The sequence below is a fragment of the Scaptodrosophila lebanonensis genome, unplaced genomic scaffold (genome assembly GCF_003285725.1).
Source record: "Scaptodrosophila lebanonensis strain 11010-0011.00,11010-0021.00 unplaced genomic scaffold, SlebRS2 tig00000061-arrow-pilon, whole genome shotgun sequence".
Classification (NCBI taxonomy): Eukaryota; Metazoa; Arthropoda; class Insecta; order Diptera; family Drosophilidae; genus Scaptodrosophila; species Scaptodrosophila lebanonensis.
The window spans coordinates 7,471,059-7,487,254 of record NW_022060554.1 but is presented as its reverse complement, the minus strand read 5'-3'; the positions used below and the strand labels follow the sequence as shown (position 1 = coordinate 7,487,254).

General features: G+C 37.8%; 1 protein-coding gene across 2 annotated transcripts in view; it reads right to left on the bottom strand.

The window, feature by feature from the left end:
- Positions 1–10,322: 10,322 nt before the first annotated feature.
- Positions 10,323–16,196, bottom strand: part of LOC115624579 (protein unzipped) — a 47,432-nt gene continuing 41,558 nt past the window's right edge. For both annotated transcript variants that reach the window (XM_030519314.1, XM_030519315.1), the window contains 3 exons: positions 12,157–12,983; positions 11,750–12,099; positions 10,323–11,685 (listed from right to left, as the gene is read on the bottom strand). In XM_030519314.1, the coding sequence (XP_030375174.1) occupies positions 11,275–11,685; positions 11,750–12,099; positions 12,157–12,955 (1,560 nt within the window). In that variant the 5' untranslated portion in view covers positions 12,956–12,983 and the 3' untranslated portion in view covers positions 10,323–11,274. The remainder of the gene's footprint in view (positions 11,686–11,749; positions 12,100–12,156; positions 12,984–16,196) is intronic.

Sequence of the window (16,196 nt, the reverse complement as noted above, 5' to 3'; positions counted from 1 at the left end):
CATTGCTCTCGTGGGTGTAATGAGAGCGCCGAACGGATAAATATGTCGCTCGGCCAGTCGCTCGAGCGGCTTGTGCACCATTGTCAACTGTTGCTAGTGGCGCGCGGCATACTTTCCGGCGGCTCCTATGTCAGGCAATTGGCCGAGCTGCAGAGGCCGCCTATGTACATGGGTAATGACGTCATGCGCGGTTCAATTGTCGATGTAAATGTCAAATTAAGGCCAACCATGCAGCACAGTGGACAACTGTCATAGGTACGTGGTTCCCCTTCGCCTCATGAATAAAACGAAAAATAACTAGTTGATTCGCACAACTGACAGATTTGTCTACAATTGTGATAATATTCAATATCAATTTTATTTCAATTTTAATGAACATTAAAGCTGTGTATAACAACCTACATCGCCTTGCATTGCCCAGCATTTGAATTCAAAGAGGCTGTGCCACTGTGCCTCAAGCTCTTTATCCAGTTCAATGAGAGTAAGCTTTCAATTCTCTTGCGCTTTTATCCATATGCCTTGCGCTCTTTCAAACACACTCTAAGGCATCGTTATTTTATCCAATTTCCAGAGTACTCGCGCAACGCAGCTCGCTCAATTAAAAGCGTAATGTGAGTTACTCATACGCCGCGTGGTGCGGCAAAACCCGCGACGCCATTCACCAGCATCCAGGCAGTGTGCCGTAAATTATCAAAGTTTTCCAAATATATGACACTTGTCGCTGGGCACGTCTTGGGTTGGCTATGTCCACAGTGCATATCAGAATGATTTCAATTAGATTCATGTTTGCTCAAGTTCCTCACTTAAAATAGCATTTCCTTTTCCCATTCTATATGAAAAATATATTTCAAGAGGCCCAGAAATTATATTATTCTTGATAAGTATGCTGAAGTGAGTTGTCATGTCCGTCTATTCGCCTGTAAGCCATTTAGATTAGCTTAAAAATAAATGAACAAATAATATTAAATTTATTGATATTTTTGCAATTAATAAATTGTTTTTCATTAACAAACAAAACTTTCGATGTTAAAAAAAAATTAAAACAATAGAGAACTTATCTATAATATAAAAATGAATCGCCGAATGTGCTAAGCGCAAATATCGAGAGCAGCTGAACCGATTTCGCTAATTTGTATATTATATAATAATAAAAAAGTGTGTTTGTGAGTTACTAAATATGCCTCCTATAAGGCGGCGGAGAAATTAAGGCAGAGGAACCCGAAATTCAACGAATTAAGTTAATCGTACTGCCCAGGAACATCAAGATCACAATGAACGTGAAAAAATTCAGTTAAGGCAGACCCGTGAAGTGAGACGTTCGACTAATAATGCTGCAAGTTTGAATCGAGCTGCTTTCTGTTACGATATGTCAATTGATTACAGTACCTACAACTGTGTTGCTATTGGACCTATGAACTCAGTTTGCCAATATTATAAGGCATTCAAATACAAAAATGAAGCGAATGGATTGTGTTGCGCAGATGGAAAGGTGAAATTGATTCCATTGCTACCACCACCTCAAAGCCATTGTACTCATTAGCTTTAGGAATAGGATTCCATACACTTTTTAAAGAATATTCAACAATACAACGACTGCTTTCAAATGTCTTCATTTGGAGCAACAAGAGTAGTTAGGGAAAATTTAATGCCAACTTATAAGGTTTGTAAAAGTATTTGCAGTTGTATGTATATTAATAAGGTTTTTAGGACGTTTTAATGCAACTACTATCGATGAAGTTTCCATTTTTGTAGTTGGAGAAAATTTGTCGTCACGTGATATTATTTTACATCGTCGAAGTAATCATTTACAACGTATAAAGGAAACACATTGCTCATATGATGCACTGCATTTAAGTGTTTCATAATTTTTATTTTTTGACATAATGTAATTGTTGACTTATTAACTTTCTTTTTTTTTAATACTAGTACTACTTACTAGCTGACCCAGTGTCACGAATAGCAGAATAGGTATTAAAAAATGTTTTTTAAATCGACTGTTAGGCGTTAACTAAATATTAACAAGTTTACAAGGCTTATTAGCCTGCCCTACTCACTCATTATAGTCAGAGCATAACAATCGAAAAGGATTGTTCATAGAAGCGGCAAAAAGTTTCTTATTGGCCTGAAAGATACAGAAAAACGTAGACCTAAAGGCATAGAGGAATTAACATCTCCGAAAATAAATTTATGGAGGGAAAGAAAACCAAAAACTATACTAAGATGTGCTAACGAATGCAGGGTAATAAGGAAAAGTCTACTGGACTAGAGCGGTAAACGCATTAGGATTAGGATTACAGTTAAGGCCACGAAGAGCAAAAAGAATAAATTGTTTCTGGACCCACTCAATGCGGTCGTGGTACAATTTATATTTATATATATAATACAGTATTTTAACAATGGCCATACTAGTAAACTGTAAAGTAGCTCCAATACCACTGGAGTCAATGAATTCCGACGAACATCGTTTAATAATCAAGAACACCTTTAGCTTGGTTGATGATAGTGGAGATGGGAAGACTGAAATTAAATTTGGGATCAATAAGAACTCCAAGATCTTCAATTATGGATATACGTTGCAATGGTATTTTGCCAATCCGTTAGTAAATAGATGTGGTCTGGACCGGTCATAATGCATTTAGATCAGTTAAGGCGCAATTAGTTGACCCGCACCATCGTTACCAGCAGTTTAGATCATTCTGCAGACGGCTTCGATAAAGATGATCTTAACATCATCGGCATACATTAGTATACAATAATACAACAGGATATAACTAAGGTTATTAATAAACAGGGTGACTAATTCGGGGACAACATGGTTACCGACACTCTCTTTGTCTGAAAGGAGATAGGCAGTGGTACCGTGTCTTGCCAGCTCGTTGGCTATACAATTTCCCTCAATGTGTCTATGACCTGGAGGAGATGTTTAAAGTAGATATGGCTTTCTCGAAAGATCAAAAGACTTTTCTAAAAAAGCGCGGGACAGAACCAGATATCCTTACATTTCCAGCCCTACAACCTAATATTCACTTTATGCTACTTCCAATATCTGGCAATAAACTATTCATGACAATTACTTTTCCCATGTCAATTAACGATAACCTGAGATACAGAATCTCTAATAACAATGCACTTCTGTGCGAGTCTGCCAAAATTCAAGATGAAAAGTGTTTCAAGCTGAGATTCTCGCTTATCGAGTGAAGTAGCCCGCATTTTGTTTACTATTATCTACCTTTTTTCGTGTGAGTGTAGAAATAGGCAGCACATGGCCTTGAAATTACAATTAGTTGTGGTTCAAATATTCGACTGATATAAAAAATCATTATTTAATGGTATTAATTAAATTAATACAAACAATGTTTATACCTTGTAATTGAGCGAGCCCGACAGTGAAATACACTATAACCAAACAAAATACCATTACTTAACAAATTAGTGATTTTCCATAAATTGATTAACTCATTGTCCTTGTCATTGTCCTTTTAAATTTTGTATTATTTCTATACTATTTTATTAAACAGTTATCCGCTATACGAGACTCGGTTTGAACCCAAATGAACAGGCTAAAAAATAAAACTAATGACACTGTCATCCTAATTTATTACCAACAGGGCTGTGAACTAAAAAAGTATAACTAGTATAAAAAATTAACGAAAAGGCCCTTCTTACACCTGAATTTAAATAACATAGCCAAAAGCTACGTTCATGGTAATATAGCTCAATGGTCAAGCTCACATAAACTGTGGCTGCTTGTGGATTGCGTTGGACTCATGCCTGAATGCAGCTTGCAGATTGCACGCTGATATGGCCTCAACGCCAACCTGTCGGCCCGAAATGCATTCGACGGCGAAACTCTTAAAAGGGTTGCTTCCATATGCACACTGCTTTTGTTTCAGACAAGCGAAGCATAAAATTTGGTTAGAACAGTAGAAGCATGGAGCGGAACTGAGCCGCATCGGCAGGAATGAATCGTGAGCGGGGCACGCAGTCAGCCAGATGGCAACAGCCACCTCGCATAAATTATTCAATGATGTGCAATGATAAACAAGAGTGAAAAGAGTGCTTTCAATTTATGCAAAGTAAATTTAACCACAATAGACAAACAATACAAGTAATTGGCGAGTGTGGAGGGAAGCAGAAGAGCATATGTTGGTAAATCATACCTAAAGAGATCAATTTTAAAATGTGATATGCATACCACTTGAATAAGAGGAATAAACGCATTGCTCTGCAAATATCAGTACGTGAAAGGATAAACAGCATATGCATTAGGTTTGGGAAAAGCCAAACATGTAACAGCCAGACTTCTTCTGCGAGGCAGACCCCACAAGGGTCTATCTGTCCCCCCTATGGGCGATTTAATATATCTCGGAGACTATGAAACCTAGGGACACCAAATTTTAGTCCAAGATGCATTATGTGAATGCGCAGAAAATGTGTATTTTGGAAAGTCCCTCCCTAACCCTATACAAATTGTTGATTTTCCATAACTCCCGTAATTTTTGAAATATGTCAAATACCTCCAGTTAGTGATTATGTGTCAGTATACCAAGTTTTATTATGATAAACCGATATAGCAGGAAGCTAAAGCCATAAATATAATATTTGGCCAAGCGCTGCCCGCAGCTGTTGTTGTTGTTGCTGCTTTGGTTCAATATTGTTATGCATACATTTATAATCACACAGACACGAATATAGATGCATATACACCTTTTACTTGAGTTCGAATGCCAAGGGAGGACAATTTCTTTTTTAATTTTAAAATTGTTTTTAATTTCTATAATTGTTTTACGTATGTATACATATGTACAAAGTATTTAAAAATCGGGACACCCGACCCTTCAGCTTTTGTACTTGTTCAAATTTCAATTGCGACAACAAATTGAAGATACTATAATATAAAAATAAAACAAGTGAAACAAGTGTTGGGCCTTTTACATAAAATGTTGTATAGGTTCTAACGAGATACGAGACGTACAAGACACACGAAATATTCGCTTACGAGTATACATATTTCTATTGCGGAAATAATGGTTCGAGAAACATTCTCTTCCCTATTCGCCTAGTCATTTGTGTATTTTAGTAAGACTTTGCCAAAACGTTTTTGCAGACCCTAAGACCCAAATTGGAGAATTAGAACATGAGAGCGACATTTTCTAAACAAATATACGAGTGAAACATCAGTGGTTTTAATTTGGTGCATAATCCTCTTAGTGCGTGCTCTAAAAAGACATTGCGTCGATAACGTTTTTTTAACGCTTCATAATACAAAAGAGTACTTACCAGACAATGCAAGTATAAACTCATACATACATACTACATTGCTGAATTTGAATTTGTTTCTTATTTTTAAAAGGCTTTTATTTAGCCGCAAATGTTTTCAAAAGAACTCCGAGATTTTTTAATCTAGTTGATTGCTTTGCCACATGGATAAGAGCATTAATCTGCTTAAATCTGTGTAAACATGGTAAAACTTCTTCCTTAAAAATCCATAAGATATAGCAGTTTTATTCGGAATTTATTGCAAGCTTCACGAACATTAAATTGTGTAAGTACTAAGATAATCTAAGTATAGCAGTTTTAGTCTGCCTTATGCAAGTAGCTATGGATCGTATCGAAATACTCATTTCACGATCAGACATTTTGATATACAACTATAACGTAAAGTTGTGCCAAACCGATTTTCAGTCACACAGACAGACGGCCAAACAATCATGGCTATATAGTATTATAACTGGGAGTCAAACAACTCTTTTATGACAAATTCAACTTTCATTGTCTTAATTTCTTATTCATCAGCGTTCCAGTTGGTGTTGTGAGTGCGAAAATTACTTTGGTATGTCATTATTAAAATAATAAGAGGCAAAAACATCTTTGAATGAGGGTCATGCTTACAAGTACACTAAAAGACCTTTTCCTATTTTGTTGACCCACAATTTTTGAGCTCCCTTGTAACCCCTGTGCAACAGCATTGGAAGCTTGTTGTTATTTCGCGTGAACGCCCAACAAAGCACATGTGCCCCGGTACCGGCATGTTGCTTGATCGCCTTTCTGCAGACCCGCTTGCTCACGAACCGGCTGCCCATGTTGTCACGCTTTAAAAATACATGCGACACGCAGAACACTTTCAAAAACCTGATTTCGGGCTTTTGTTTTCGCCCTCTCAGCAGCTTCGCACAATTTACAAGCGAGTTGATGTTGAAAAAAAAAAAAAAACGTGATAGTATAGACTACGAGTATATATGTATATACACATATCTCTTTAAAGCAGCACCGAAAACTGACGTGATTTGCATGATAATCAAACAAATAAAATTAGCGAGCGCAGACTGCATGGCAGTTGCGATATGTAAATTTAAAGACAAAAATCTAACCAAGTGCTATTAATTAGCTGTTGAAAAGGCTAATTTCCACCTTCAATGGCCACCAAGAGCCATAGTATATACAGCGTCGAGTGCCCACCTATTTTATCATAGCTGTCGAAGTATTTGCTTCGTTTTTATTCTCTTTGACACTTGGGCCTTAAGCATTAGCCACTCACTTGCTCAGCTGTCTAACTGTCGACTTTTTCTATAATTGGCTGTCAAATGACAAATTCAAATAATAACATTGAATAAATAAATAGAAACGTGCGGTATTGCGGCGCAGGTGTCGTTCTCGCACTTTGAGGAGCTGTAATTGGGCAATAAACACTAGGCTCATAGCACGTCGTGCTTTACATAATTATTAGCAACAATAATGACGATGGGCTCATGAGTAAGTTGAGAATCTAATTATGCAACCATTTAATTGTTATTGTGAAGCATAAAACTAATGTTCAGCTTAAAAGCCTGTACCGTCAACTGTCATGGATCCGTTCACAAATTCAGACTCAGTCACTTTTTTCCACCATGAAAAGGCCATGTCCAGTTGACAAGCATTTTTATTTGTCAGCCGATTCAATTTTACTTCATTTCTCATTTTTCGATTAAAGATTTATATAGTGTGGAAATACTACAGTTGGATGTTGCTCTTTTACAGACTTAACAGGACTATTATTTCTGACATATTAAGCACTTTGGTGGAATTATTTTGCTCTAGCTTTAGCCGATTAATATATTACACGTTTTCAAAGCGGAAGAAATACATATCTTTATTATGTGAAAGTTATTTTAAACGGATGGAGATATACAAGGTGTGTTCCAAAGTAAACAGGACTTTTTGAAAAAAAAAAAAAAAAAAAAACAGAACAAATGGTTTTTTCGGCTAAAAAATCAATTTATTTTATTCAAAATAGTCTCCTTCTGCTTCAGTACAGCTTTTTGCACTATTCAAAAGAATGTCGAACGAGTGTTTTAGCTCGTTGGCCGGTGATCACGAATTTTTATTGGCCCACATGTTGATCGTCATTTATGTCCTCACGACCACTTTGAAAATGTTGAAACCACTCGTGCACTCTGCTACGGTATAGGCAATCATAGCCATAAAATTGTTCCATCAATTGAAACGTTTCGGTAAAAGTTTTACCAATTTTAAAACAAAATTTCATGTTGGCTCTTTGTTCGAAGCTCATTTTCGCACCGATAACTCAAATATACTGACACTTAAAACGCAATAACTTCACTTCCAATCGATGAAATGTCATGAAATTCTCACTGGACAATCGATAAAGATAGCATATTCTAACGCACCAGTCGACTTATAGATAGCGACACCAGGGGCGCTATATTCAAATAGGCCTGTTTACTTTGGAACACACCTTGTACGTATGTATATAGAAATCATATGATTCAGTAGATTTTAGTATGAACAACATCTTCGTTTAAAACGAAATTGGAACAAAGCTGTTGTTGTCCAGGCATCACTTATGGCCAAGGTGTCCAAGGATAATTAAATATTCAGTGACACTTATACATAGTACATAGAACTTTTCATGAAGGGCATATATCATGGTTAACAACTTAGCGCATTTTGTTATTTATAAAATCATTCCGTTTTTTACAACCAAAGAGAATTGGCATAATATGCATATATATAAATATAATCTTTTGCAGCGTGGCAAGACAAGGCCAATCATGTCCGTGTGCTATTTTATTTTATTTTAGATACATTATATATGGGTGTTTTTATACCACCCACAAATCTTGGCAGAAATCAGAAAATTTCAAGTCAGTTTTTTCACGATCGTAGCTCAGACTCCTTTGGAAAATTGTTGGAGAAAGTTAGTGAGTAGCACGCGATGAGTTCAACAACATCGGGAAAATTTCGTGTGCTTGTGATTATTTTTTGCGAATGACCTTTGCAATGATAGTGTGGTTTCGGCGCAAATTCACTTTAATTATAAAGACAAATCAAAAAATTAAAGAAGTGACTCAGAGTATTGAAATTCTGTGTCACAGGATAAGAACAGGATTTTTAAGATTCTGAGTATGAAGAACCAGTATCAAAAGGGTTCACTCTGTACGCCACACAATAGCAAAGGCGCGTTGTGTACCGGAGTATAACATCGCTATAGTAACGCGATAAAGAAATTTAGAACTATATGCACCTAGTAATTCTGTTTTACACGGTCCTTTTTTACACTGTCAAAACAGAACTAGGCGTATACAGTATATGCTTTAATATAAGTACACCTAATTCTGTTTTTACACGGTCTTTTTTCAACGATTTTGATATAACGGTTTGAAAATTAAAAAGTTCATATATGTATATTTCTTTAGAGATAAGAAACTAATCACCTATTTTTGCAAATGATCAATGTCTTTTTGTACACAGTAAAAACAGAATTCGAAATGCAATTTACAAGCACATGGCAATAAATTACTGACTCATAAAAAATAATTAAAATCTGCCATTTAATGGGAGTGTGATGAACCATCGGGTCCAAACAAATATACATGCATACACGATGTCTAATATTAAAGCTCTGATGTATGCTTAGGCTCGTTTTAAAAATATGCATATTTATGTGGTAATTAAGTACCAACCATCCATCAACGTCCACTTCAAAAACGACAGTCAGCTTTTGTAAATATCATACCACAAATAAAATAGTATATGCATGCTAATAAAAATTCTTCATTATAAAAACCAGAAAGGAATGCTAGAGTGGAGTGTACCCGACTCTTAAATACCCTGTGTCCACTGATAGACCTTGATCAAAGATTGCATTATTGATTTGCATATCTGATTATAACATATAATCAGAAAAAAAAGTAACTTGCATTTCATATATATACAAGGCACAATATGGTGCCTCTAGCTCCTATAATCTCTGAGATCTAGCTGTTCATACGAACGAACATACAGATAGACCGACATAGATAAATAGACTCGTCTTGGGAGATCTGCTTGTTACATTTTTCACTTTGCACAAACCTAATATACTACTCTTGTGCCCCTTTCAGACACAGTGTATAAAAATGTCATTAAGGACATTTTAAATAAGCACTGAGAATTACAGACCCTTCAATATTAAATGGTGGTGACTCCGATTGCAATGCACACACGTCTTCAAAACAGGTTGTTTTGTAAAATCGAATGGAAAATGTTCTTGTTATTATACCCTGTACCCAAAGGGTACAAGGGTATATTAGTTTTGTGCGAGTGCACATGGAACACACAGAAGGAGGCTTGGTAGACCCCACAAAGTATATATATTCTTGATCAGCATGACAAGCCGAGTCGATATAGCCATGTCCGTCTGTCCGTCTGTCTGTCTGTATGAACGCAAGGATCTCCGAAAGTATAAGAGCTAGAATAACCAAACTTGGTATACAGATTCTCCTGAGACCGAGAAAGGACGAGTTTGTTCATTTTTTCTGATCCACCCCCCACTCCCCCCCTATTAACGATTTTCTATAACTCCCGTAATTCCTGGAATTTTGAACTAAAATTTGGTAATCATATTAGGTTAGTTATTATATAACCATATACCAAGTCTCATTATGATAGAATGATTGGAAAGAAAGTTATAGCCATATAACCAGGCCCAATGCACACATACATACATATGTACAAGTACACAAACACGCATAAGGCACGATTCTGATGTAAATGTAAATGTATGTATGCATGCATGGACTATTTTATATTTAATTTAGTTAATTAATTAAATTAATTTAGTTAATTAATTAAATTAAATTAATTAATTAATTAAATTACTTTTTTGTGGGGTGGTACAGGGTATTTAAGAGTTGAGCCTGCTCGACTTTAGCATTCCTTTCTTGTTTTTAAGCTCAATAATAAATCAAGTTGATTACAAAATGCGAAATTAGTTCATAAGTCCTAAACTCTCCAAATTTAAATTCTGTCCTGTTCTATGAATAAATAGAAACTCTACGACGTTCAGTTTCAATTTACAAGCTTTATTTCATGTAGTTCCTACTCGAACTTAAAATTGTCTCATTTCGATTTTAAATTGTACAACACAAAAATAAAGAAACGCAGTAACTTAGGAGCGAAGTAGAGAAAATAGAAGGGGAGAACTACTAATTTACATATTTGGAGTGCTTTTCTTACACTTACACATAGGCTTATGTTTTACATACATTTTACAGCGTCGACATATACATCATATCATAGAATGTACTCATATTTAATATCATTTTTTCATCATACTTATAATTCAATTATTTATTTGCTACATATTTTAATCATGTGCTTATAGAACTAAAGTGGGAGAAGAGTAGAGGAAATTATAAACCATTTTTTCTTTTGTTGTAAAGCGGCATAGAAAATGTTTACAATATTATTTATAAATAGACGTTGCTTAAATATACATCTATATATTATATTGTATATAGATCAATAATTTTTGATTCGTTTTCTTTGTTTGCAAGAGCTTGTTTCAATTACTTTAGGAATGTTTTAATTTGCTTGCGCTGCTTGTTTGAAGTCGTAGAAGAAGAAGCAACCGCATCGACCAGAGTATAGGTATAAAAAATATTAACTTTTCTTTGTATGCCTCCTTCTTCCTCTTTTTCTTCTGCTTTGTTAAATGTTGCTTCATTCATGCTGCACGTGCTGCGACTTAGCAGCGACACTGGCATTGTTCCAAGTCGTTCAATATACGTGTGAGTGAGTGTTTGATTGTGTGTCTAATTGTTTCTCTCTGTGTATGTGTGCGTGTCTCTCTCTCTGTGTATGTGTGTGTGTGTGTATGTGTATGAGTGTGTGTTTATTTATGTTTTATCTTTTCAAAGACGGGTACAACAGGTACAACAACAACAACAATTAAACGCTACATTAATTACTGAACTCGCTTTCGTCGCATTTGTATTTGGAATGTGTGTTCTTCTACAGATTCAACACGAAAGCCACAAAGAGGAGCGGGAATAGCATCATGACTGTGCTGCTTATTGCTGTTGCACCACCACCACCTGCACCACCGAATCCAGCCAGCGCCGCATCTTTATGGGGATTGGCTAAATTGTCGGGCACATCATTTGAGTTAACCTCATTACTGGCCGGGGAATCCTGCAGAGTCTTTTCCAATGTATCGGGACCCGAATGCTTATCACCCACATGCTCTACATGGACCAATGGCGGTTCGTTGATGGGCGTCGGCTCATTGGTGCTGGTGGTAGTCGCATGTGTTGTCGTCGATGTGGTTGAAGTAGTTGTTGTCGTTGGCACAATAGTTCCGTTTTCAATCCAATAGACTGGACTGAACTCGAGCTTCACATCCTTAAGATAGCTTTTGCGCACCTGGAATGACATTAGGATCATTATAGTAAGACTCTAGCACTTTCATGTCACGCACCGCACTTACCTCCGAAGTGATCTTACGCGAAACGCTCTCATCGCTGCCATAGTAAAAGGCAAACAGCTTGGCCGTATAGGGTGCCTCCAGGGTCACATAGTTTCCACGCAGGGTCACATTAATCGCCGTACCGGGCCATAATTTTGTGTGCACGGACTTGGTCTCGTAACGTTTCTCGCTGTGCTTCAGGCCCCAATTGATTTCTGCTGGCGTAGCGACATCCTTCTCGAAAACCTTAGTGGGCAAACCACGAGCGACGCCCTCGTGAGATCCCCAGTACTGCATGTAGTTGAAGTGGTAAGATATTACCGTCTCTACAGTACTGTAAGTCTCTCCAAGGTTCTCCAGCTTAGTGGTAGCTGCAATACAAAAGGTGAGTTAGGATCGTTACATTAATGCTCGAGTGAATCACTTACTCAGCTCAGTGAGGTTCTCTCGCAGGTCGGTGCGCAGACGATCCAGCTTTATGTCACGCAACTCGTAACGGAATGGCTCGGTTTCAACCAGCACCTCACCCTCGGTGTAATACTTCTCTCGCTCATTCTCCACCACCTTTATCTTGCCCATGCCCACTTTGTCCAAGTGGCCCAAATTGTAGTCGGCGCCCCAATGCTGCTCGTGCTCGTGCTCGGGATTCTGCTGCTGCTGCTCGGCATGCTGTTGATGATTTGGGGCCCGATGGCGTGCGATGTAGGAATCGTCAGCAATGCGTATTGCGCCCACAGGTACACCAGCATTGAACTTACGCCATGGCTTCCAGGCTACCTTGCCCAGGTGGCCCTTGTTCACCAGAACGTCGAAGCTCTCGTACTTGCCACGCTTGTAATGCGCCGCCACGCACTGATGCCGCTGCTTAATTTTCTCGGTGTGACCAGATGTGGGCACTCCATCGATAGTCACGCGACATACATAGATCGGATAATGCTCATCCTCAGTAATGTATTTGCCGCCCTCGACGGCAAACTCCAGTTGCTTGGGATCTTTGGAATCGTACGTCTCCCACACCAGCGTACTGGAGGTCAGCAGTTGACCCTGCTGAATGGAGGCATTTTGGTATGTAAAAACGGGATGTACAGCGGCCGAGGTCGGCATGGCAAGCTGCAGCAGCAGCGACAGCGAGAACAGAGACCCAATTCTGTATAGTCGCGGGCTCATGGCTCTGTTTGTACTTCGTCGCTGACGTTCAGTTTTCAAGTTCATTTTTATGTGACCCATATATTGTGGAATATTGAAGATAAATGCACTGCAAAGAGATAAAGGCATACAATTAGTTATTACTTTATAAAAAGTTATTTAGAAATTGAAAAAGTAATAGTCAGAAGGCCACACAAAGTATATATATTCCTCACATTATGTATGACAGCAACACTCCAAAAATACAATATGGTTCCATATAAGAACTGCTTCTAAATCATATCTATATCATAAAATAATTGTCAGTGCAAAGTATCAACACAGCTCTAATGCGTTAAAACTATGGAAAGATAGATAGATTTGAATTCAATTGTTTAAGCTTATTATATATATATGTATATACTAGTATAACAGGTGATCAACGATTACACTTGCACGTAAAAGTATATATATGTATATGCAGCCAGATTTAGCATGTATACTTGTCCATAAGTTTATTAAAAATCTGCAAACTGACCTTTGCAAAAATTAATTCGAGCAGAACTTAGTCAAGTTTAAGTATACCGAATAATTTCTCAAAATATAAGTCAGTTCTAATACCTATTTATTATGTGCGATTACAATTTTTACATTAGATATATGCGATTATAGCCACATCTCATCTTAGACTTTCTGGAAATAAATATATTTGGAAACTTTGCCGCGGATAGGCCAACAGAAGTCAATGTACCTGCACAGCCAGGCCACTGTATTCAGGTCTTACTTGTATACATGTACCTGTATATAATCGTATGCATGCATTATTTAAATTTGACAACACTGTCACTTGAACTCAATGTGCCCTACCAAGAAGAGCAACAACAACAACAACAACATCAGCCACAGTAACAATAGCTACTTCAAAGTTGCCGACTCGCCTTCCCAGAGCTAGCAGCAGTCCCAGTCGTGTCGCTAGCTCTTGAAACACTATCACAATAACAACAGCAACACATCATTTGTCAGAGTGGCAAACAAATGATGTTGCATGTAACCTTATCATCTCATATCCGTTGCAGACAACGGCTACAATGGCAGCGACAAGCGACCACTGCAGTGCAGTACAGAGACACACACACACACACACACACACACACACACACACACATGCACACATGCACCTAAGGTCAAGCGCTAAGGTTAGGGCAAGGCAAAAAGAGAAAGCCACAGCACGAACACAATGGCCACTACAGAGAAGAAAGCTCGCATAGGTGAGGCGAAGGCATCAGAGAGAAGTCGAGTGGACGCGACTAGACACCGCACAATGGCTGCTAATGAATAAACATGGCGCACGTCCACTTCCGCTGCAGTGTTTTTATATTTTTTGTTCCTTTTGCTTGCCCCCAAATGAAGTTATAAAGTAACGTATACGCCATGTGTCACCTACACACACAGTTGGGTAAACAAGCGACAAATTTATCGACTATGCAGTAACATGCTGCAAAAATCCCTACTCCAATAAACCAATGTGCAAACACATATGCTGCCCCCGACCCGCTCTATCCCCCTGCGGCTCAAGTGCTTCTGAGTCTGTGACATTGACGAGTCTAATGACCAGCACAATGTTGACCGACGCAGGCTACGTCAGCAAATATGTTATGGTAGGCGGACATGGGCACGATGGTGCCCATGGTGAGAGTGATGAGAAGATGTATTTTATTACAGCAACGCTGGCATTGTTTATCCTTTTAAGCTTTTAATGGCTGTGCACAAATGTTTGCCCTCTGGCGGGGTATCGCCTATGAACAGCCACACTTCCGCCCTATCTGTGCCTCAGGGCAAGGGCTGCTGCTGCTGCTATCCACAGTGGCATGTGTAGGCGCCGGCAATTTTGTTGAGTCAACGCTTTGTTTGCTATTCACACGCAGTGAATATGTCCAGCGCCACACGCTTGAGCCGGACATAAAAGTTGCACCAATCGTGGAAAGTTTGTTTAAAGTGGAAAGTTGCAAAAAGCATGTATGTATAATGAATTGACCGGCGTTATATTTTTGGACCACCAGATGACAAAATTTGTAAGTTCATATTTTCAATTGAGAAATTGTAAAAATTTGAGAATATTTTGCAAGGGTCAATGTATATTTCTGAAAATTAAAATGTAATGTTCATTTGAGCGTCATGTAAAAGTTTCAAAATCCCGGAAAGTGATTCTTGATAGATAGATTTTGTGCCTTAGCTTATTGTACGCTATTTAAACTTCCAACGATTTTTCTTTTAGTTTTGTCGTAAAAATAAACCAGTAATGGAACATTCATTTACATATACAACCACGTTTTTCAATGGTAATGGCGGATTCAAATAAATTATTAATATATACACACGAGTATAAAGTGTTTTTAGTCTATGGTACAGGAATACATTTTTGTACCATGTACCCGAAAGGTAGACTGAATAGTCTAAGCGTCCGCAGAAAGAGGTGTGCTTATATATACGTTACGTTTATATATATGATTAATTATAGCTAGAAAACATCAATGAAGTCATACACAGAGCCAGTTTATCATTAAAACCATATAAAGCATTTTTATTGTATATATGTATAGTACATAGCTGTCAAGGGTGAAATAGGTACAGAAACCATTTCAATTTAGATCAAGCTGAACGATAGGAACGATTAGGAAAATATTATATTAGTTGAATGTCTGCCAAAGAGGGCTGCGGCTACATAATATAGAAGAGCCGGGGTCGCACAACTTTAACATTATACCCGTTGGATATCAAATATATGTATTTTGTGTTGCACAAAATATTAAAATACATATTATACAGTGCACAAAAGAATATATGCATATACTTGTATGTACGTCTCTCAAAAGGTAAACATGCTAGCAATTAAAACCGCCCCTTCATGTTGAGCTACCAATATTTATTAGCAGCAGTTTTCAAAATGGTAATCATGACTTGCTCGCAAGTTTCAACAACAACGTTATAATCCTTCATTTAAATATCCACTGGCTGTTAATAAGTATGTGGTGGCTGTGGCTCCGGCCAATTGTCTTGCTTCGCCAAAACAACAAACAAGTGAGATCGAATTAATCGTGTGCGAAGGTTGAAATGAGACTAACGTTGACGAACGGCCCTTGGTAATATTACAAAAGGCGGAAAAAGCTAAATGCATTTTTAAGAGCTAAAATTCCCGCTTCCCGCAATTTGAAATACTTTCCGCAATTTCTTTTCAATAAAAAGAACCAGATTTGATGGGGAAAAAGCGAAATTGGCAACACTGGCCCTAACACTGCACCTGCATTCGCAGATCAACCGCTACAATGAAAGCAGGAGCTCTGTC